This window comes from Phragmites australis, chromosome 3 (genome assembly GCF_958298935.1).
Source record: "Phragmites australis chromosome 3, lpPhrAust1.1, whole genome shotgun sequence".
NCBI classification, from domain to species: domain Eukaryota; kingdom Viridiplantae; phylum Streptophyta; class Magnoliopsida; order Poales; family Poaceae; genus Phragmites; species Phragmites australis.
The window spans coordinates 973,223-994,813 of NC_084923.1; the positions used below are offsets into that span (position 1 = coordinate 973,223).

Sequence of the window (21,591 nt, forward strand, 5' to 3'; positions counted from 1 at the left end):
AAGATTAGTAACTGCGATATAGAGATTAGACACCATCCAGAAGTCCAAAGTACCTTGTGAAAGGATTTCTCACATCTGTCTCCACCACTCAATCTTCCATTAGACACCACCCAGAACTACTTTCTAACGACACACTCATTGCCCTTTGAAATAAACAGTGATAGAAAAGATCGGTAAATTGTGACTGAGACGAAAATATCAACAGCAAATATAAACATATTATACACTCGAAGAACATACGAAATTTAAATACAGGATGGCAGATTTCCCTTTATGTGATTGGTTTGAAGATGGTCCACGCCATCTTAGAATCATAACCACGAGATCAATTATAGATGTGGTCGAAAAAATGACACAAGAAAAAAGTTAGACGACCAAAAAAGGTATACCTTCCATAAAAAGAGAAAGAATAAAAGATGAGAAAGTCAAAATACATATGCTCGTTCTAAACACGCCGAAAAGGACAAGAAGGTCAAAATATGTTAAGCTTGTCTCACAATGGCAATGCAAGCATTAGCTAACCAGCCCAACTCCGAAATCTTTAGGCCAACTCCATTGATTATAGATAATAGCGATATCTTATTACTATGACATGCAGAGAGAAAATAAGTGAGTGAGGTAGTGATGAAATTGATTTGAAGAAAAATCTTACTCACGTGGAGAGAAATCTTAGAGAACTAACTTTTAATGAGAAGAAATAAGAGATAGCTTTAGGCATTATGATGTATGGAGAATTAGAAATAATTTTTTTAAGAAGTGTTTCGAGAGAAATAAGAGATAGTAGTTGCAGATAGTCCTACTAACTATTTAGGTGACATTGTAGTAGTTGATAACCATCAGTTGATAAGGATTGATGACGATTAATTGCACAAAAGATTAGATAATTTTTCAGCAAAATGTTCATAAGAAAAGAAAACACATCGTGCATGTAATTGTAGCATGCCACTGGCAGATCCATGGACAAATAAAAAGGCGAGCAACTTCAGTCGTCTTCTTTACCCCTCCCTCTTGGCTTGCCTCCCCGATCCTCCAATCCTCCTGTTCCCAACTGATCCCAGAGATCACGGTCCCCATCCATCTCTCTCCTCTTCCTCTGCTTTTTATTACTCTTCTCCACTCATTAGCTTTTGGTTGTTGGTTGGTTGGTTCCCCTCTTGAGAGTTGTGAGACCCCCGAAACCCAACTGGTACATCATCCATCCCCAAGTGGAGAGAGAAGGGGCAAGAACCGAGGAGGCAGGACGCCAGCGGCAGTGGACGCGCCATCCATCCCCAAGTGCAGCGGCTGGACGACACCCGAGCCTCCCAAGATCCAAGAACCGTGAGATCCGGCCGTCCCCTTCGCTCACCGCCGTCGCCGGCGAAAGCTTATTCCTTGATGCAGCCGGGGTGCGGCCTCGAGTTCTTGGGTTCCCGGAGACCGACGTGGTGATCCGGTCCGCTTCTTGCGGCGCGGTGCTGGCTCGTGTCCATGGCGCGGACGCGCTTCTTGGGTGAGGGTGAGAAGCAAGAGGAGTTCTTTGACTCGAGGGAGGTCCTGTCGCCGGCGAGTTCGAACCACGACGACGATGGGTGGCTCTTCGGCGAGATGCTGCTCGATGTCTGGGTCAGGGACCCCTGCAGCGTCCACGAGCGTCGTCAGAGGTTCGTAAAGTTCTTGGGCTTCTTGGATCAGAGCCCCTACGGCGCGCAGCCCGACGAGGAGCCGTGCTCGAGGCCTGAGGCCACCGAAGAGATCCTCCCGGCCAGCCCCAGTGCCGAGTTGTTCTCAGCTGCCCCTAGTTTTGCGTGTAGGGGAGGGGAGCCGACAGCCTCCGGCGACGGTGGCGGTGGCACGGAGGAGTTGGAGTGCGTCTTCAAGAACCTGGACGATGGCACAGTGTTTGTGGTCGACGAGATGGGTAAAGATGGGAGCTTCCGGAGCCTTAGGGAGAGGCGGTCGAACCGGACGGTGACTGCGGCAGAATTCGAGCAGACCTTTGGCTCATCACCTTTCATCCGTGAGCTGATGCGGCGGGTGGACGATTCGGATGAGCCCTTCACCCCGGAGAAGACAGTGATGAGGAGGAGAAGGAGGAGGCTTGGATGGCTGCGAAGGCTGGGCATTGGTGCTTGTGTTGTAGATGCTGAGGAAGACGACGAGATGAATTCGACATTCTCCAGTTCTTGCCGGAGTTGCTCTGGGAAGGTTGATCGGGTCAAGGTGAGGCCACACAAGAAGCGGTCAAAGGAATTATCCGCGGTGTACAAGGGCCAAGTCATCAAGGCACATGAAGGCGCAATTGTGACCATGAAGTTTAGCTGTGATGGTCAGTATTTGGCCACTGGAGGTGAGGATGGGGTTGTGCGCGTGTGGCGGGTGATGGAAGGCGAGAGGCCTGATGATCGTGATTTTGCTGAGGATGATCCTTCGTGTGTGTTCTTCACAGTCAATGAAAACTCTGAATTGGCTCCCATCAATTTGTGCGAAGGGGGTAAGGGCAAGCATAACAAGAGTTCAAAGGGGGCTGCAGATCCAGCTTGTGTTGTGATTCCTCACCGGACCTTTGCGCTATCTGAGGATCCTGTGCATGTATTCCATGGGCATGATGATGTTATCTTGGATCTTTCATGGTCCAAGAATAGGGTCAGTTGAAGTTAAACATTGTGTTTCTATGTGCCTATGACTGTTTTGGTCATCTAACTTTTACTTACTTTTATGCAGGAATTACTTTCTGCATCCATGGACAAAACTGTTCGATTGTGGAAGGTTGGGTGCAATAGTTGTCTGAAGGTTTTCTGCCATAATAACTATGGTAAACCCTTTCCCTGTTAACTGCTTGATTACACTGCTTGGCTCTGGGCATCTGGCGCTGACATTCTGGATATTTCTATAATGCAGTGACATGCATTCAGTTTAAACCTACCAATGACAAATATTTCATCAGTGGTTGTATCGATGGGATGGTTCGTATTTGGGATGTTCCTAGATGCCAAGTTGTGGACTGGGCTGACTGCAAAGAGATAGTCACTGCAGTTTGTTACCGCCCTGATGGAAAGGTTCTTTCAAATATCCTTACAATAATCAAATTTTACCGAGTGGTTTTTTGTTGGGCCACTTGAAAGCTAAAATTCATATTTTTTGCTGGTTTCATTCAGGGTGCAGTGGTTGGGACGATAACTGGAACTTGCCGCTACTATGATGCGTCAGGTAATCACTAGTTATTCTGTTCATGAGATTCGCTTGATGTTTGCACGCTTTTTGATTATTGGTAAACTAATGTTTGTAGAGAAGTAGCTTCAAACAACAACAATATTTATTTGTTAATATGTCAATATCATTTGCTTTCATGTGGACATCATAGATGTATACGCGAATTGCCAATGATGGAAATATCATGCTTTGTCCTTGGTTGAGAATAGTGATGGCTGCACTATTGCTATCCTCTGATTCCTACACAAATTGTCTCAGATCTGTCTATGCGTACAAATTGACTCTGCGCTGCAAGAGCCATGTTGCAGATTCCTTTATACTGGAAAGATATAATTGCTACAGGCATTTTCTTTTATGTTGAGATTAAATAGCTAACACCAAAATTCCTAAATCTATTTATAGATATATTTTTAGTAAATTTTGTCGATTACAGAAATATGAATGTACTACTCATCAGTGAAAGAGTATATGATCAAGTATTCTTGGATAAAACGTAAGGACAGAATATACGGGGTTCCTTAACAGTCATAACCAAAGAGTTCTTGTCCTGCTTATAGATCTTAAGGAACATGTGGCACCTTACATTTGCTTTCCTTTTGTTACCACTAAGGTTTAGCGTTCAAATTATTATATCATTAATCCACTGATTAGGGTATTTGTAAAGAGCAGTATCATAAACAAATAGTAAACATGTTTTGAAGGCTTATAGAAAGGCATCATTGTATGCGAAGAGCTGTTAAGTTGTTTGATTTTTTTTATGAAGTACTAGAATCTTGATTTCTTTACCTGCCTTCTTTTTAAATATGCTGAAGTATGATGTTTATCAAATCATATGTGTCTTAAGTTTCTAATTCATTATCCAATTGTATTTATTCAGAGAATCATCTAGAGCTGGAATCTCAAGTCCCCCTGTACGGCAGAAAGAAATCTCCACTTAAAAGAATAATTGGTTTCCAGGTATAGAGCTACTGACCTTGTGCACTAGATTTTCTTATATTTAATATTCTGAATATCTTTATTATGATCATTGATTCTTATATAGCTTTTTCATCACTTGCATGAACAGTATTGTCCATCTGATCCAAAGAAACTGATGGTGACATCTGGTGACTCACAAGTTCGCATTCTTGATGGGGTTCATGTGGTTTCCAACTACAAAGGTACTAACACCTCTTTGAAGATTACTCTTGAAAGTGATTCATTCTTGACCCCTTAAGGTAATATGCCTTTTCTGTTCTCAGGGTTGCGCAATTCGAGTCAAGTTGCTGCATCATTCACACCAGATGGAGATCACATTATTTCTGCTAGTGATGACTCCAGTATCTATATGTGGAATTATGCAAACCAAATTGCCCCAGTCACAAGCCATGTAAAGACCGTATGGTCATATGAGCGATTCTTCTGCAATGACATTTCTGTTGCAATAACATGGAATGCTTCACCTGCAAGGAGTTCTATTTCTCTAGCCTGCAATATGCCTTCTTCAAAGCAAGGGGTCTCGGATGACTTTCGCAACTTGCAAGACACTACGTCATACTGCCATGCTGAAGATTCGCTTGATGGTGATAACTTGTACCAATTGCCATCTGGCAATTTCATTCTTAGCAGTGCATTCTTTGCAGAGTCTGCACCAAGGGGAACGGCAACATGGCCAGAAGAGCAGCTGCCATCCAATTCAGTGACGCCGTCATCCACCTTGTGTAAATCTCAGTACAAGTTCCTGAAGGCTTCTTGCCAGAGTGCCGCCACACATGCTTGGGGTCAGGTCATAGTCACTGCAGGTTGGGATGGTCACATCAGGTCATTCCAGAATTATGGTTTACCTGTGCAAGTGTGACATGATACATGACATGCATCTTTTCACCTTTGCTTGATCAGTGGATATCCTAGAAATGGCAGCTCACAAGTCCATTGCAAAAACTTTGATGGCCTCAGAAGCTTTGTTGGCTGAAGTTGACGCTCGTCCAGATTATGATTATAGTACAAAGAGTCACATGGTTGGTGCTTGTGCTTAATTGCTTGCGGACCAAAGTTGTATGTAAGTCCTGTGGTCCTCCAAGATCTCGACAGCATCGATACATTGTGGCTGGCCCAGGGAAAATGGCTCGCCACACAGATTTGTGCAATGAGAGTGGGGGTTAGGGCAGCAATACTTTCATGTTGTTTCTTTTCTTTGTTTTGGCTCCTTTTGGGGCCCTTCGATATAGAGGATGGACATATTTTTGTTGAATTCCCCTTGCCCTGATCTGATGGTGTACAAGGCGAGCAGGGAGGTAGAGTTCACTGTTGGATAGGAAAATTTAGTTCGGGGGTGCACATATTGGATTCATTTCATTTGTTTACATACCGTCATCCATATCATAGCCTGCCTTTATGAACTGTGCATATTGATGCTTCCATTTCTCTGTGTTGGAGAGGCCAGCCCTTTGTGGTGGACATGGTCAGGTGGCTGTGGGGGACCTTTGTGAAGGGCTTTCTGGATAGGTATGGTGCAGTTGGCTCTGAATCCTCTGATGGGTTTCCTAACTCCAGGGACCAGAATGGGTATGGGAGTATGGGGACTCACCACTCATGGCCATGACTGTTTAAAGCTGGGTCCATGTCCAGATCTTGGCCTTTCTTTCTCCTGCATTGTCATGTCTCTTTTCTTTCAGATCTCCGGCGTCTAGGGGTGATCTTCAACTGCTCAGGAAGTTGACCTTCCCCAAATTTGCCATAAGAAGTTACTACCTTTTGCTCTGCATTTTATACTTTGCAAATCTTACCGTTCCATTCAAGAGTCAGGGTCGATTTCCTCTCGATTCAGAAGCAGGTTTTGTCGGAATTTGCGTGAATCATGAAGTTCTTTCAAGGACTTTATACAATTGAAAAATCTAGTGGAAATGTAATTTGGTTTATTTGTGATGAGTGATTGATAAGTTTGTAATCTTAATTTGATGAGTTTTGGATTGCATGAGTATGTCTATAGGTTGAAAAGGAAATGAAATTAATGTTTTTGTCTCTGAGTCTAGATAAATTGTACTTACTGAATAGTTTAATTTGTAAAAAATTATACATATTGAATGGTTCGGTGACCAGAGGTAGTATACACTCGAGCTTTTCTGAGATGAAATTTGGACTGTGTATCGGATGGTTCGGTGTTCAGTGGATGTGAACATCATAGCATTTTCTAGAAAGGTCTGTTTTTTTCGCTAGAGAGAAAAAGCTATCCGGCGATGAGCATAGTGAATACCGGAGGGTATTTATTAGAGAATGTTGTATTTGTGGAAAAAGAAAATACAATGCACCGGATAGTCCGGCGAGTGCAGAAGTGAATACTGGAGTATTGCACCAGACTATTTCCTATGGAGAGCAAATTTTTTAGAGTGCAGAAGGTGTTACTCTCACCGGATGGTCTGATGTTTAGAGGGTGAATACATCGAAACATCCGGTGTTGACGTTTTCTACAGGATGTGTGTTTCCATTGAGCATTTTGATTTTGGACTAACGCATAATAGAATTGGAGAAATATGTTTGTTTGTCTAATATTGTGCAGGTGGTGGATGCAACTTGATGTTTAATGGCGGGATGATCAGGGTCAAGCAGGGAGTTTGGTACCGGGTGATGAAGGAGACCGAGCGGAGTGTGTTGACCGTTCGATGGACGGAGTAAAAAATAGACTAAAATACCTCAATGGTAAATAGAAGATCATTGTAAGTAAGAGATATTTTGAAAATAAGGAAATTTAAGAGTTAAGATACCTCCTTAGGCTTATAAATAAAATGGTATAGCTGTATGAAAGCCTTGAATAAGCTATTTGAGCATAGTGATACGTTTTGGATGAGAGAAAAATACTTTATAATCTGTCTAAAATAGAACTAATATTTGTGTTTAATGAAGTTGATTTTTTTGTATGGGTGTGTCCATCTTCTTCTAGACTCCTTAGGTTTTCTTGCTTCTCTTGCAAGTTTTTTTATTTTTGTTGTGATTTTTGTTTTTTTAGATGTAGTTTTTTCACTCTAGTAAAGTTGATTTCTTTATTGCTAAAGGTATAAAATACGTGTACAATAGTACAAATTTGAGTCTTATATCCTGTTGCCACTAAGTCATCAAATTAGAGAGATTCTTTACTTGATGCACATCTTCTTAAGTTTCTTTTAAAGTTACGAGTTTTTTTTACTAGAGTTATAAAATAGTTTTAAATAGAACCTTATGTTCATATATGAAGTCATACATTATTAATTTTTCTCTATTTTTCTCTATATGCTTCCACTTAAATTTTGAAGTTGCATTGGATGAAGCAAAATAGAAGACCATCCTATTAGAAAAAAAAATTAATGAGATATTTCTTTACCGACTCTTTAGTCGCTAATCTCGATGCTCCGACAAGGTTGCCCACTAGGCGATGATGCCATGGCAATGCCCATGCCCGGCTCAGCGAAACCAGCATCGTCAATTTCGATGCTGGCCTGAGGCCTGTCTCATTTTATCCAGCAGTTGATGTTGTTTCAGTGCCAGTCTGAGGGGACGATCAGACGGTGGATGGGTAGGGACTGTAACGATCCCCATGCCTCCGGGGGGACAAGGCCGTGTGAACTGTAAGTGAAGCCAGGAACTGTAATTTTCAGAGATGCAGCGGTACACTCCACTCGGCCACTCCTGCACCAGGACTGAGAATGATGGTGGCATCCGCTCATCTCATCCCCCTCGTGAAGGAAGTTTTTGTCTCGAGGCAGACGAGTCACTGTGAAACCGGGGCCCGGCCGCCGGAGGGCGACGTCCCACGAGGAGAGGACCCATCGCCCATGGCCATGGTTGGTGATGGCAGTGCGTCCCCTTCGGCCGCTGCCCTGGCCGCGGGTGAGGTGATGGGCCGATCCAACTTCCCTGTGCTTTCTTTCGTGACCGACGCTCGCTGTTCAGATATCCATGTGCATGGCGTTTCTCGTTATGATTTGAGGTTTCATGAGCCAGGCACGCAGGATACAGCAGCCATACAGGCCTGGAGCTTATCCTCGCCATGGGTGGCATCCAACGGAGCTTGACAATGTCCAGGGGCACCATGCAAGTGTTGATGGCTTGATTGCCTTTTACATTGCTTCAGTGCTACTGATTCTCGGTTTAACCATGTGGTAAGCTGCATCGTGCAGCTGCATTTCGCTGTGGAAAATCCACTGCATTCTCGGTTTAACCATGTGGTAAGCTGCATCTGTACTGCTGCACAAGTGATGAGAAGTTGCTACTCATTTTCCTTTCCTCTTTGGTCCCGTTCTGTGAAGATGATGTATGATACTTTTCGGGTGTACTTGATGCTGCTATCTATGATCGATAGGATAGGATCTTTCCTGCTTTGCATATCAACTTATCATGGATCATATGAGAGTATATGGAGCACAACGGTAAGACAGCAAGGGTGCAGCCAGCTCACCGGCGTTCGAATCCCTATGTCGTACCTCTTCAATTAAAGGCTCCAATGAAGGCTCTGATAACAGATCAGATTTAAAAAAAAACTTATCATGAATCATCGTGGCATCCATTTCCCAGGTCATTCTATATGTCTCGAGTATCTTCAGAGATTTGAAGAGTACGTTCTTGATCGGTGTACATTGTTAGAGAAAATGAACTATTTGCCACTCAATTCTAGGATTTGCCATCAAATACGTTCGTTTCCTTCCATGTCATCGCCTCCGTTAGACAGGTTATGAATCTCAGGATGTATTTAATTTATTTTTTCAACTTTAAGTCAAGTGTTAAAAAATAATTTCTTGTAGCTTTTGTTGGTCACATACTAGCAACAAAAATTTGATCGGTAATTCGCAGCCACATGAGAAAAATTACTCACATATTGAAATACAGGAAAAATAGTTTTTTACAACGTTGTCTAACGGAGATCCACACAGGGGCGGAAACAATGGGAGGCCACCCTATGCATGTAGCATGTATGTACTGCCCCCTATGCATGTACTGCATCGTGCATGTATTTGAGTATTTCTTACATGACTATGACTATGGATAACTAGTGTCTGGCACGTTCAGGGTCTCCATCATTTGCGTAATCAGAAATTATAATGTTGTTTAATTCTCAAAAGAATTCTCTAATTAATAAAGGATCAAGAGATCCTTACAAATTTATACTAAAAGATAAATATATTTTGTATAACCGACTAAAACAAAGAAAAAAGAGCTCATTGACATACAACTCATTTATATCTATTATCTATATTTCAAATATTATATATATTTTTAACATATTTCAGGCATTAGATATCGTCAAGTATAATTACTTTACTATGCATAGAAACGAAGCGTTTTTTCTTCCCAAACTGTATCAAGTTTAAAGCGTTTGTCTTTAGTGATCATGATTCATATTCTATTATTCTACTCTTTTATTGACCTAAGCTAAGTTATTTTTAATTATAGAGATTTTTTAGCAAAATTATGGTAGGCCTATATTGAACTAGCAAATGCAATATCTTGACGTTGAATGGATAGATTATTTATTATATAAAAGGGCATACATTTGTTACAATAGGTGAATTTGTGTATGAAAAAGAAATATGTTTTTATCTGATCATGTAGTATAGATCCATCGTAAGATGTAAGACCTGTATTTTGTTCTTCTAAAGAATAGAAAAGAGATTGACCAATATTAAGATAAAGTTATGTATTTTTTACTAGGATAAATTCAATAGCCTCTAGAACCGATTCAAATTTAACTCTTTTTAGCCCCTTTTATTATCCAATCCTAGCTCCACGCCTAGGTCCACAGCTTGCCTAATGGAGGTGATGTCATAAAAGAAAGAAAAGTGTTATTCAACGTCATGAAAGAAATCAGATCTATTCAATAGTAAACAGTAGAATTAGTCGCTATTCAATGACAAATAATTTATTTTCTCTTGTTACCATATGTCATTTTCTCACAAAGAACTTACCGCAAGCGTAGTAAAGGCGGGAGGTCTGCATTGGTGCGGCACTGACGCGCGGGTCCCGCCGGATTCGGACAACCTTGCTTGTCAGTTAATCTCACTGACCTATGTCCCTACAGTAGTTCGTTATCAATGACGCGTGGGACCCGCAGGAGTCGAACAAATCTGTCCGTTAATCTGCAACCATCTGCCCACAGCATCGCCCGCGTTGGAGTGGAGAGGAAGCGGCGAGAAGCAGATGGCCGGCGGTGGCGCCGCCGCGTCGGCGCTTTCGAGCCCCTGGAGAGCGCTTCTCCAGCGAGCGCTGAAAGCCAACGCCCACCTCAGGCACTCCACATACTTCCAACTCGTACGCTTCGATCGCCGTTCACACCCTCCGTTTTGGGGAAACCGAAAATTTCTCAAACGATCGATCCGTTTCAGGCCACGGTGGGCGGCGGGGGCAGGCCGGCGAATCGCACCGTCGTGTTCAGGTGTCTGCGAGCGCGTGCCTCCGTGCCCTTCTCCCTCCAATTTCTACTGCTTTTAATCTGGAATTTGAATTTGTTCTTAGGGGTTTCCAGGAACACTGCGACAAGATTCAGATTAACACGGATGCCCGAAGCAACAAGGTATGTTGCTATTCTTGTTGATAACTTCTGTGTTGATTTAGCGGGGTTTTGTTTTTTCTGCTCACTGATTCCCTTGTGCGCTTCGATGTGTAAAATGAACAGATTGGCGACATCAAGAGTTGCCCCTTCGGTGAGGTGTGCTGTACGGAACTCTCACACTTACATTAGCGTCACAAAAAAAAAAAACTGTTACACACTCACACTTACATCACTGTATAATCCATTAATCAAGATATATGAAGGTACAGATTAAGCATACAGATGACAAGTGCAAATAGAGAAGTTCCTGATCTTGTGTAACCCTGCAGATTTGTTGGTACTTCACAGACAGCTGGGAGCAATTCCGTATCACCGGAAGCATAGGTGTGATTGATGGTTCCAGTTCAGACCCTGCAAAGCTTCAGGTTAGAGCTTGACTCTGCATTGTGTTTTATCCTATATTGTATATACTGGTGGTATGTTACAGATGTAAGCATGACTGCAGACTGCAGTGCACTGGTTTAGTTACGTGCACCCTATCCAGTTGCTCTAGTAGTTCAGTTTAATGTAGCTTCAAGTTCACACCTGGGGTTTGCTCATGCCATCGGACTTAGCCTTATGTTCATGTCGCCTCAACTTTCACTTGTCAATGTCTTTGTTTGTGCTGCTCAGAAATAGCACTATCTCTTACTGTGTTCTTTTGCTTATATAATGTACAATTATGTGTTCAATCCATGGTAAACAATGGTTGTCACTTGTTTATACAGCATAGGGAGAAAGCTTGGTTTGCAAGCTCAGTCAAGTCCAGATTGCAGTACTTAGGACCACAGCCAGGTGTTCCTGTTGTAGAAGATGACTCTGTTAAGGATGTTCATCTCGATCCATCAGGTGGCCCCGTAGATGCCTTCTGCCTTCTGATTCTTGATCCGGAAAAGGTTAGTTTAGTTAACTTGTTGTTTACTTTGCTGGTGTTGCTCTTGCTTGGTCACTGTTTTTCTACTGACATGTGTTTCCTGAACTTATGGAGTAGTACGAACCTAAAACTTGAGTTTGGCAGTTGCATGCAGGAAGGAAATCCTGGCAGTAACTTACTGCTAGGAACCTTTTTTATTTTGTCCCAACCGGGATAATAATTTCCTGCACAAATTATTTATATTCAGATTTGAATTTGGAATTGACGTTTTAGTTTCATAGTTACTGGTTAGAGGCCAAAATCGGATGGGATGTGTGTTAGCATAAAAATTGCAACACTAAGTAGAAAGATAGTGCGAGAACTTATGGCTATGACTTTGGCACTAGGTTGCGATTAGGAAAGCGATGATATTTGTGTTTCTTTTAATCCTATTGAACCCACCCGCATTTACATATTTACTATGTTCCTACCAAATATAACTCACATTTGTGTAGTATTTCCATCTCAATGCCATATTGTTTTAATCCCCTGCTAAAGTGGCATTGCTGGTAACTGCCCAAATCTTGGAAAACCTTGGCAAATCTTGGTAGCATACCGTTTTTATTCAAGAATGCATGCTTCATCCAACATCACCATATTTGAAATGTGCTGTTCGAATGTGCGGTGTGTGGGGGTGTGGGGGCTTCGTGTGAAAGCCTAACCCAACTCGCCATCAGTGCCGCCGCCGTCGACACCCTCAGACGCCACTCCCTTCCCTGGAGGCGTTGTCGTGGTTGCGTCCCACCACCCATGGGGGGCTCTCCGGGTGAAAATTCAAATCCGGGCTTCAAGATGGGCGACGACAACGTCTTTGACGTTATGTCCTCCTTGGATGCATCGCCTTGGAGGTCCCTCCCCACATTTCGGCCGCTGGCTTGGGTCCAGCGTCCATAGCTTGGCGGCAGCGTTGACTGCAACATACCTAGTTTAGCTAGGTAGTTGGTCAGGTATTGCGGTTTAGGCTGTTCTGCGATGCTTCTGACCTAGTTTAGCTAGGGTGTTCGCCCGCAGTTCTTGTGGGTTTAGCCCAGCTTTCCCTAATTAACCGCGTGTTTGTACGGTTTGGCCTTGTTTCCCTTCTTCTTATGTGAAATGGCAGTGCTCCTGCCTGTGGTTCAAAAAAAAAAAGAGGCACTAGAAATTTTTGCCTAACACAGGAAGTCTTTTCAATGGTTAGCCATCTAATATGCACTGTTATATTTTGTGCTTAGGTTGATTATTTGAACCTAAAGAACAATCAAAGGATGATGTTCACAAGAAGTCAAAAGGAAGATGGATCCTATGATTGGATGGCCGAGAAAGTAAGCCCATAACTGGGACTACATATTTGTTTGTGAACTTATGGTAAGAAAGGTATCTTGGTTATTTAGTATCTTTTCTATCCTTTCAAATTGTTTAGATGAGCGTCATTAATTTATACATTTGAGATTTTCTGGACGATCATACATTCGAGAGATTGAGAATCCTTTGTCTGAACCACAGTGATTTGTTAATTTAATGTACCTGAACATACAAGATGCTTGTAATATTGCTAACTAATGTCAAGGGGATATCTTGTTGAGAACTCTTAGTCAGCAAGTCACTTCTTATGGATCAGTATAATTTTCTTAAACGCTAGATGCGATATCTGTACTGTTTTTGGTACCTAAGCTTGCAGCTGCCCGCTGCATCAGTGGATAGTACCCATATCAATGGTCAATAATAAATTTGTTCTTTTTCGAGGACTTTGCTAGGAAAAAACAGAGGCTCCTTTAGAAAAAGAAAGATGATCATTTGAAAGGTTCTAGAGGAATGTGAAGGTCATCAGGTAGGGCCGTCCGTGCCAACACATTGCGTATTTGGGATAATATAATCCTCTTTTGTGCTCAAAGTTAAAGGAGAATGTGGTGGCTCATGTTTGATTGATCCTGTATAGGACTTGAACTGTATGGTTTGAAGATGAGTTACTCTACTACTAGTAGTAACTGTAGCTTGCCATTCGTGTTTGATCTTGGTTCATAAAGTAACGCCTTGATGGTGAACTCCTCTTGCTGCAACGAGGCGGACCCTTGAATCTTGATGTGTTTTGAACGATGGCTAAAGAGCTTGGTGCTTTGGCAGTTATTGGTGTGAGCAGAAAGACGGCATTTTTTGGCCTTTAATCCATCAGTATATGCGAAGCATCGAAGTTTTCTGTCTACCGTTACATTGATGACCAGAGAGCTCAAGGCCGTTGGGCGGTTGGAGTTCAGATCGGATGGGCAGGCCATGAATGGAGCGGTCGAAATCAAAAGCTGGTTGTTGCTACTTGTTACTACCCTGCAACGCCAAGACAGACACATCACATGATCTGCTCGCTCTTTCTTTCTAATAGTGCAGAGCAATACATCAAAAAAAAAAAATCTTTGTGGCTGCAGTGGCTTCACAGGTGCTCAGCTCAGCTGCTGATTATGAAGTGTAGTTTTGATAGAAGGAGAAACGTGTCGATAGCATTTTTGCCATTGCAAAAGGAAAGGAGAAGCGAACGGTTCTAGACATGAGTCCCCAGTTGCATGTGTTGGTGATAGCAATTCTAGACTTTCTTTTGGGGGGACCATATGACTATTGGTTCATCTTGACTATACTGCTACTGCAGATGCAATCATCTAGCACTTATGATGAACATGTTACCATGATCAACCTTTCAGGATTAGTCAAATGCAGCTTCGTGGCACTGATTGCATAGGTCAAAGGTGGCTGTTAAATTGGGTATTCAGCTTTTACTTTGAAGACTTGAAAAGTAATGGCAGCCTTTTCTCTCTTTATCAACTCGATCTGGTATTCTGGTGGTGCCAAACAGAAGTCATGCCTCAACACTTGTCCCTGCGCTTTGCAGCGCACACTAGGGACATATTGCTGTTGAGTATAAAGTGGCTGTTTGAGGTCAATCGCAAGGTTGGGGTTCTTCGAAAGGCTGAGAAGGCCTTCTGGTTTCGTCTTTAGACAGTGCTCTCTTTTTTTAACCCACTGGGCCTTTGTTGGTCTAAAGGCCTGGAAGCTGTGGGCCATGCACAGATAGACATCCTCACCTAGTCGTGTCACACCACTGGACAGCACTCAAGTCTCCGGAAGGAAGGTATCGTGATCTTTCTCCTCCCTTGGTTTCATAACCCAAGGGTTGTATATGAATTAGCTTAATAGTACTAATTGCGTGCGCACTAGCAGCTTCACATATTTACATTTGGTAGAGCAAGCATAAAAGGGAAATACTTCATGTACAACTTCTATAGAAATACTACTCATCAACCTGTTTTGGTCATGATTTGTGATCCATGAAAGGGATAGAAAGGAGCTAATTAAGTTGAACCTAAATTAGTATGTTATCCTGTCCATTTCCTGTCATTTCAGCTCACTATGCTCATAGAGTGGAGTTAGTAGTGACTTTTACTAGGTTGGGTTTCAACAGATGACTTGCACTGCAGACGTTTAAGCTTTTTATAGTAAAGACGCGCTATCCAGAGCCTTCTATGTACACAAATACATAGATGTTGATCGTTGTGAAGTCTTTTCTATCGTGCAAGCATCTGGTTTTATACTGTAAAAGGGTCCTTGATGCCACAAATCCTCAACCGTACCTCTCATGTTGATAGACCACCTAGTTCTTGCCCCATACAGAATGCGTCACCCTTTTTATGGTAGGATGTGATTATCCTCCACAAAAACAAAAAGGGGAGAGGAAAAATTCCAATGGACGTCACCTACCATCCAAAAGCAGCAGCATCTCATCCCACAAAGCAAGTCCAAGCGAGTTCCGAGAAACATCCAATCCTTGGATCCCCAGCGCCGAAAAGGCCAAAGACTAGGAACTCCTTGGCAGGAGCATCCCGCATCCACGAGCGCAATCATTCGGATGAGGATCATGGTCATGAGATCACACCACACCTGCTTTCCGCGACTCCGAAGCCCGTCCGTCCCAACATGGGCGCATGGCTCGGCTGCCCTGGCCTGATCGATGGATCTAATCGAACAAGACAATTCACCCAGCCATCCAGCATCGCCATGTACTTGCACGCAACAGTCAAGAGGTGCCGGATGCTCCAAAGCAAAGCGCTGCAGGCGTGCGCCACGCATGTCTCGACATGTCACCTTTCCTGACACGGACGGATAAACTAGAGCCCGGCAGATCGGATCGGTCGATAGATGTGGAGTAGGAGTGCATGCGTGCGTGCGTATCTGACTGACGAAAGGAACTTGTGCTGCAGGACAAAGCGCACGTAGTATAGCTCATAGTACTGGAGCAGAGCACTGGAGTACTGTACATTAGTACCAGATTATCTCTGTACAACACGCTCATACTAACTCTTACATTACAAATACCTCTGTGCAACACGTACGATCACTTAGTATTGACCAACAATATATACTACTACGAATTACAATGGTAGGAATATGTATAAGTATTGTACATCTCGCACGCTGTGGTAAACAAAGGGGAAAAGTAGAGTAGCTACTATCAGGATAAGCTGCCGCTTGTCAGGTTTGAACAGATTTGGAGATGCTCCTGTCTGGGAATAATAGCGGAATACTATCGTTTTGTTGGCTCCTCGTACTGCAGTCGATCATGGCCTCGGAGATCTGCCACAGCCGGGCGGCCTCGTGGCGATTGGTGGCGGCCGGCGACGGCAGCGCCTCGTTGCAGTCGGCGAAGTAGCGGCCAGACACGCCGGCCACCCTCGGGTGGGCCGCGACGTAGCACGTGGTCGCCGCAGCCTGCCCAGCGGAAGAAGGGATTAGATTGATTGACCGGTGTGGGAACCGCGGGGTTGGTAATAACGAGCGGTGCAATAATTACTGCTACTCCTAAGCCAATGCTCAGGCAGCTCTGTCCAGTCTCTTTCCTACGCTGCCGCTGCAGCTTGCACGGAGAGAGAGAGAGAGCAGCAACAGCAAGGGAGGCAGTGCACGGGACCCAACACATGGAGCAGGGCATAAATTGAGAGAGATTTGGTGGGCGGGTACGTTAATTAATCACCTGAGGGATCGTTTTCAGCAGCTTGGACAGCAGCAAGAACACCAGATCTGCACAAGCCAAGATTTTATTTTCCAAATCATTGTACATTTGTGCATCAAATACTCCATGAGCATCGCAAGTTGGCAGAGGCAGAGGCAGAGTGACAGTGTGCTGCTGTGCAATGCATACATACCGGTGAGGAGGCCCTCGCGGTCGCGGTTGAGGCGGGTCCTGACGATGCCCGGGTGGACGCAGTTCACCGTCACGTTGGCGCCCATTTCCTAATCAAACCCGACCACACGCCCGAAAAGGAAAGCTAGCTCAGGAACGCCCCCCGCCTACCAAAAGTTGCGCAAAGGAAACGGAAACGGCAAAATTGACGGACCTGGAGCCGCGCGGCGAGCTCTCGGGTGTGCAGCACATTGGCGAGCTTCGACACCGCGTACGCCTGCGTCGCGTCGTAAGCTCTGTTGCAGAAAATCAATCCACATGCCAAGGTTATTTAACGAGTAAAGTAATCTGATCGGGTTTGGTGAGGAATCAACAGCAGGAGGAGAAGCGGCCACTCACATCTTGCGGCGGGTGACGAGGTGGAGGTACTCGGCCCAATCGCCGGCGAACCAGCCGTGCACGCTGGACGACACGTTCACGATGCGCCCCTGCACGCCCGTCGCCGCCGCCGTCTCCGCCATCCGCCCCACCAGCAGCTTCGTTAGCAGGAAATGTCCTGGATGATTCACACCCATCGAAAGGAGACCACAGCTCGACCGTCAATTCGATCGGTACCGCGCCATTTGTATGGATGCTTGATGATCGCAGGAGAAACTTATGCAGTGCACGCGTACGTACCTAGATAGTTGGTGGCGAAGGTCATCTCGACGCCGTCCTCCGAGAGCGCGAGCTGCCCGTGAGAGAACTTGCCGGCATTGTTTCTGCATCAGCACCACGTCCGATCGACGGACGAACTCAGCACACGCATGTACATACACGGGTGGCAGGGGGCAAGTGCTCGATCCATGGAAAACATCTATGGGTGGTGGAGGATGAAGAGAAGACGTGCACGTACACGAGGAGATGGAGGGGGAGGCCGAGGGCGAGGAATCGGTCGGTGAAGGCGCGAACGGAGGCGAGCGAGCTGAGGTCGAGCGGCAGCACGAGGACGTCGGCGCCGGGGCACTCGCTCAGGATGCGCGCGCGCATGTCTTCGGCGGCCTTGACGTTCCGCGCCGGGATGACTACCCTCGCACCGCGCTTCGCCAGCACCCGCGCCGTCTCCGCCCCGATCCCCGACGTTGCGCCGGTGATGATGGCGGTGACGGAGCCGAGGTCGGGGCTCGCGGCGGTGACGTCTTCGGCAGTGGACTTGGAGCCGAAGCCATTCGCTCCCGGGGAGCCCAGCAGGTACTTGACTGCCTGCAGCATGGCGACCGCGCGCGAGCTAGCAATGCTCGTGAGGCGATGGATGGCAGGGAGAAATTTAAGGCGCCGACCCACGATTTATATAAAGCTCGGGGGCCTCGCATGAAGAAGTGAGTAGCTAGAGAGAGAGAGAGACGATCGGGGAAAAGGTTAAGCGCGCACTGGAAAAGGAGATGGAGTTAATTTCCCGCGGAATTTATCGCATTGACTGCGCCCCCGCGGCGTGCCGGCGGTGGTGCTAGCTTTTGCTGCGGGCGGGGACGGCCGAGGGAGCCGACGCATCCACGCACGACAGCGCGTCTAGCCGCGACTTTTCCGTATCCGTGCGGCGGTTTTTGGTGTGATCCTCCTTGTTGTACACGACCTGCGCGGCGGTGACGAGATCGTCCGCCCGGTCACGGGCTGGAGGCTGGAGCAGGTCGTCCGCGATCGGCACCGTTCATCAGGAACTAATAAGGTCGGCTGAATCGGCAGTCGAAGCTGTTAGTACTTCTCATTCTGATTGCACTGATGCCATCTGCTTAATGTCAGCGACAAACAAGGTCCTCTCTCTCTCTCTCTCTCTCTCTCTGAACAGTGACTTTGCCGACTGATTTTGGTCGTGTTGCCGTGCAACTCCTTGGCTTCGAACGTGTGGTTGTTTTGGGCCACTCGTCTCCGGGCCCCACAAGACCACGAGGAATATGGTCAACTGGCTGAATGCGAGTACTAGCGTATCGGCATGTGGGAATCGGCAGGTCCACCTGATCCCTCTCCTTGCTCACATGTTTGGTTGTGGCCACAGCTAGCCTCCCCTTTTTTTTTGCGAGGCTTTCGTATGAATGCTCATGGTTTTAACTCCTTTCCCACCTGATTTGACGATCGAATCATTTCACTCTACTAACATTGGTTCTTTCAAATTTGTGCAATGTGAATGACAAATTTGCATGAATATGTGATTAGACAACAAACCATATTTGTAAGGGCTGCTCTAATAGTTGAGCTAGCTGCTAGCCCTTATTTTGTAAATGTAGAGGGAAGAAAAATGAGTGAAAGTAAAGGTAGAAATTAGTAAATCTTATTTTACTGTGATGAGAGAAATCTTTTGATCCAGAGATAATTTTAAGCACCAAACATGCTCTAGCAAGAGATAGAAACTTAGAAACGGTGGGTCCATATAAATTTTAAAAAACATGTTTTAATAATTATACTTAGCACTAGTTCTAAACATTACAGCCGTATATACTTGTAGCAGAAGAGTGAATATTGTGTGGCCTTTGGCACGGTAGCCGTGGGCGCCATGCGTCCCGCCGGCGATGGGAGCTCGTGTGTGGGATGCTCTGAATTCTGATGGATGGGACGACTCACAGACATGGTACGTGGTACTGAAGCTAGCTGATGCCTTCTGCCTTCATATGATCCCGTACGTACTATCTTTCCATGCGACAAGCACGTCAGATTAGTACGGTGTACTAAGTACTACTGTTAAAGCGAACAACAGTTCACCACGCACGTGTACTACCAACCTCAAGATCTCGACATATACACGCTTCTTTTTGTCCAAAAAATATTGTACACATGCACGGCTATTAGACTATCGCACCCCTGATTATACACGATATTGCGAGTACAACAGAAGCTTACACCGTATTAAGAATGCTGGATGAATCTGGTAGAAAAACCAAATAACGGCGTTAAAGCAACCACAACAAGAGAACAATATTTTAACAAAGTCGGCCGCTAATTCTTTTAAGCATAACTCCAAAAAAGTATAAGTAATTATCATTTTTACAAGACTACTCGATCCTTTAGGACTCTCAGATTCTTGTATAGCCCTATACCAGAATCTAGTGTTAAAAAATTAGCTACGCTAGCTGTCTTAAGTGCTCCTAATTGCATCTGCAAGTGTTTGATGATACCTTGTGTTGGCTTGACTTGATTGGATTGCTCTTACGATCTTCACCTCTTTGTTTATATAGTCACTCCAAATCCACCCCTCTTGCAAATAGTAGTCGTATTACTATTCATATTTGATGCCAGTCACCTAGTAGAATTATAAATTTTAATAGCACCTCTCAAGAGGAGGAGGTCACCGACGAGTGAGTCTGTATTACGCGGTTTGGAGAAGAGATGTGGAAGCTCTGCCGCGTCCTCCCGTTTGACAAAGAGGAGAAGGCTCCTCGCTAGCTCTGTCTCTTCTTTTTTTTTTTCTAATAACGCACCCATCGTTGTCTCTTGTGCAGTTAGAAAGCCCTACTGCATGCGCCCTCGTACATCGTGACCAGCCTACCCTTGAGGATTCAGACTGTAGTCTGCGCACTCGTAGCAGCAGCAGTAACTCCAACGTTTAATTTCTCCACAGTGCTGCGCACTCCGATCTACTCCGCGCCTTCCGCCACGAGCCCGGGGAAAAAAGATACTCCTGCTCCGTATTTGAGCCGTGATTGTGATAACAGCGCTGCTAAATCTGCAAATTGCTCAACGACAAGGGTGGTCAGGTCAGCTAATTACAAGCACATTACGCCATTAATGGGGAGCAGCATTCACCCTCGAGATAAGGAGGCCGTCATCAGACAGGGCATGCAGAGGCAATGACCGTGCATGCTCTGACTGATGTTCTGCTGACATAATCAAGCATGCAGTAGGGTTTTGGCGGTAAATTGAGGGATGCCTGTTGTGAGAAGAGACAGACAGCTTTGGACACGGGCATTGAATTGGATGGAGGCAGGCAGCGAGAACGGCAATCGAGATGGAGGAGGAGGAGGGATGGGTGGATGACCAGTGCAGGTCGAACGAGCAGCTGAGCTGAGGGAAAAGAAAGGCTACTGCTATGCTATTGCCAGACCTCATCCTAGCTAGTACTATCAACCTGGTGCCCTGGGCCTGTCTATCTTGCATCGGTTCGATATAAACTCTGTTCCTTGCGCCCGGTGCTCGATGACAAAATTAAAGGCCGGTAATTGACCCCATAGCATGATGACCATAGGTAATCCAAAGCAAGCGCTGATTAGAAAAATGGTTAGCATGATGTTATGCTGAGGTAATCACAGCGTTAGTATCAAAGTTAAGTGGAGACTAGCTTTCAGGACAAGGAACAGGGCATAAAGGACGAATTCAAATACATGGTTGCTTATTCTTTATATAGGTTTAACGAAATGAAAGATACTTATACAGTTGGTTTTGTAGCAGCCATCTTTCAAAAAAAAAAGGAAAATCAACAGTCTTTGATGATTAAACCATCTCCAATCATATTTTGTTCTTTTCGTTTATTTTCTGATTTTCCTCCTGGTTTTTATACCATTTATTTTTTCTTATCTTCAATTGTTTATATTCGAACGTATTTATAAAGATAAAGAAGATAATCTCAAGGTGAAAGTAATATGAGAGGTAATTCCTTTAAGAAGGAAACTGCAAAAAGAATTTGTTAGAGTGCTAAAAAATGATAATCTTTTAAAAAATAACGGGACTGGTGAAGGAAAACGTTAGAGAGGTTCTTAGGCCCTGTTTGTTTCAGCTTCGGATTCTGGCTTTCAGCTTTTATAATCCGAAGCTGAAACAAACATGCAGTTTTTGGTTATAGCTTTT

The 21,591-nt window shown here is 44.7% G+C and overlaps 3 protein-coding genes across 4 annotated transcripts; 2 read left to right on the top strand and 1 right to left on the bottom strand.

Annotated features, from left to right (window-relative positions):
• Nucleotides 1–973: 973 nt before the first annotated feature.
• On the top strand, nt 974–5,534 carry LOC133911402 (uncharacterized). 2 transcript variants are annotated; one of them, XM_062353633.1, is made up of 8 exons: nt 974–1,643; nt 1,782–2,625; nt 2,704–2,794; nt 2,881–3,038; nt 3,138–3,189; nt 4,070–4,149; nt 4,259–4,352; nt 4,434–5,534. In XM_062353633.1, exons 1-8 carry the CDS (start codon nt 1,471–1,473, stop codon nt 5,027–5,029), a joined length of 2,088 nt encoding a protein of 695 aa, XP_062209617.1. In that variant the 5' UTR covers nt 974–1,470; the 3' UTR covers nt 5,030–5,534. The 2 variants fall into 2 exon arrangements, with proteins under 2 accessions (XP_062209617.1, XP_062209616.1); XM_062353632.1 differs by having other exon boundaries at nt 974–2,625.
• A 4,732-nt stretch (nt 5,535–10,266) lies between these two features.
• On the top strand, nt 10,267–13,209 carry LOC133911403 (pyridoxine/pyridoxamine 5'-phosphate oxidase 2). The gene is made up of 7 exons (XM_062353634.1): nt 10,267–10,446; nt 10,521–10,570; nt 10,651–10,708; nt 10,811–10,843; nt 11,017–11,112; nt 11,455–11,622; nt 12,851–13,209. The coding sequence occupies exons 1-7, from the start codon at nt 10,336–10,338 to the stop codon at nt 12,950–12,952; spliced, it is 618 nt and encodes a 205-aa protein (XP_062209618.1). The 5' UTR covers nt 10,267–10,335; the 3' UTR covers nt 12,953–13,209.
• Nucleotides 13,210–15,958: 2,749 nt separating this feature from the next.
• LOC133910853 (short-chain dehydrogenase TIC 32 B, chloroplastic-like) lies at nt 15,959–18,429 on the bottom strand. The gene is made up of 7 exons (XM_062353092.1): nt 17,675–18,429; nt 17,458–17,540; nt 17,179–17,335; nt 16,994–17,075; nt 16,802–16,889; nt 16,630–16,676; nt 15,959–16,367 (listed from the first exon to the last, which is right to left on the bottom strand). The coding sequence occupies exons 1-7, from the start codon at nt 18,028–18,030 to the stop codon at nt 16,131–16,133; spliced, it is 1,050 nt and encodes a 349-aa protein (XP_062209076.1). The 5' UTR covers nt 18,031–18,429; the 3' UTR covers nt 15,959–16,130.
• Between the last annotated feature and the right edge of the window lie 3,162 nt (nt 18,430–21,591).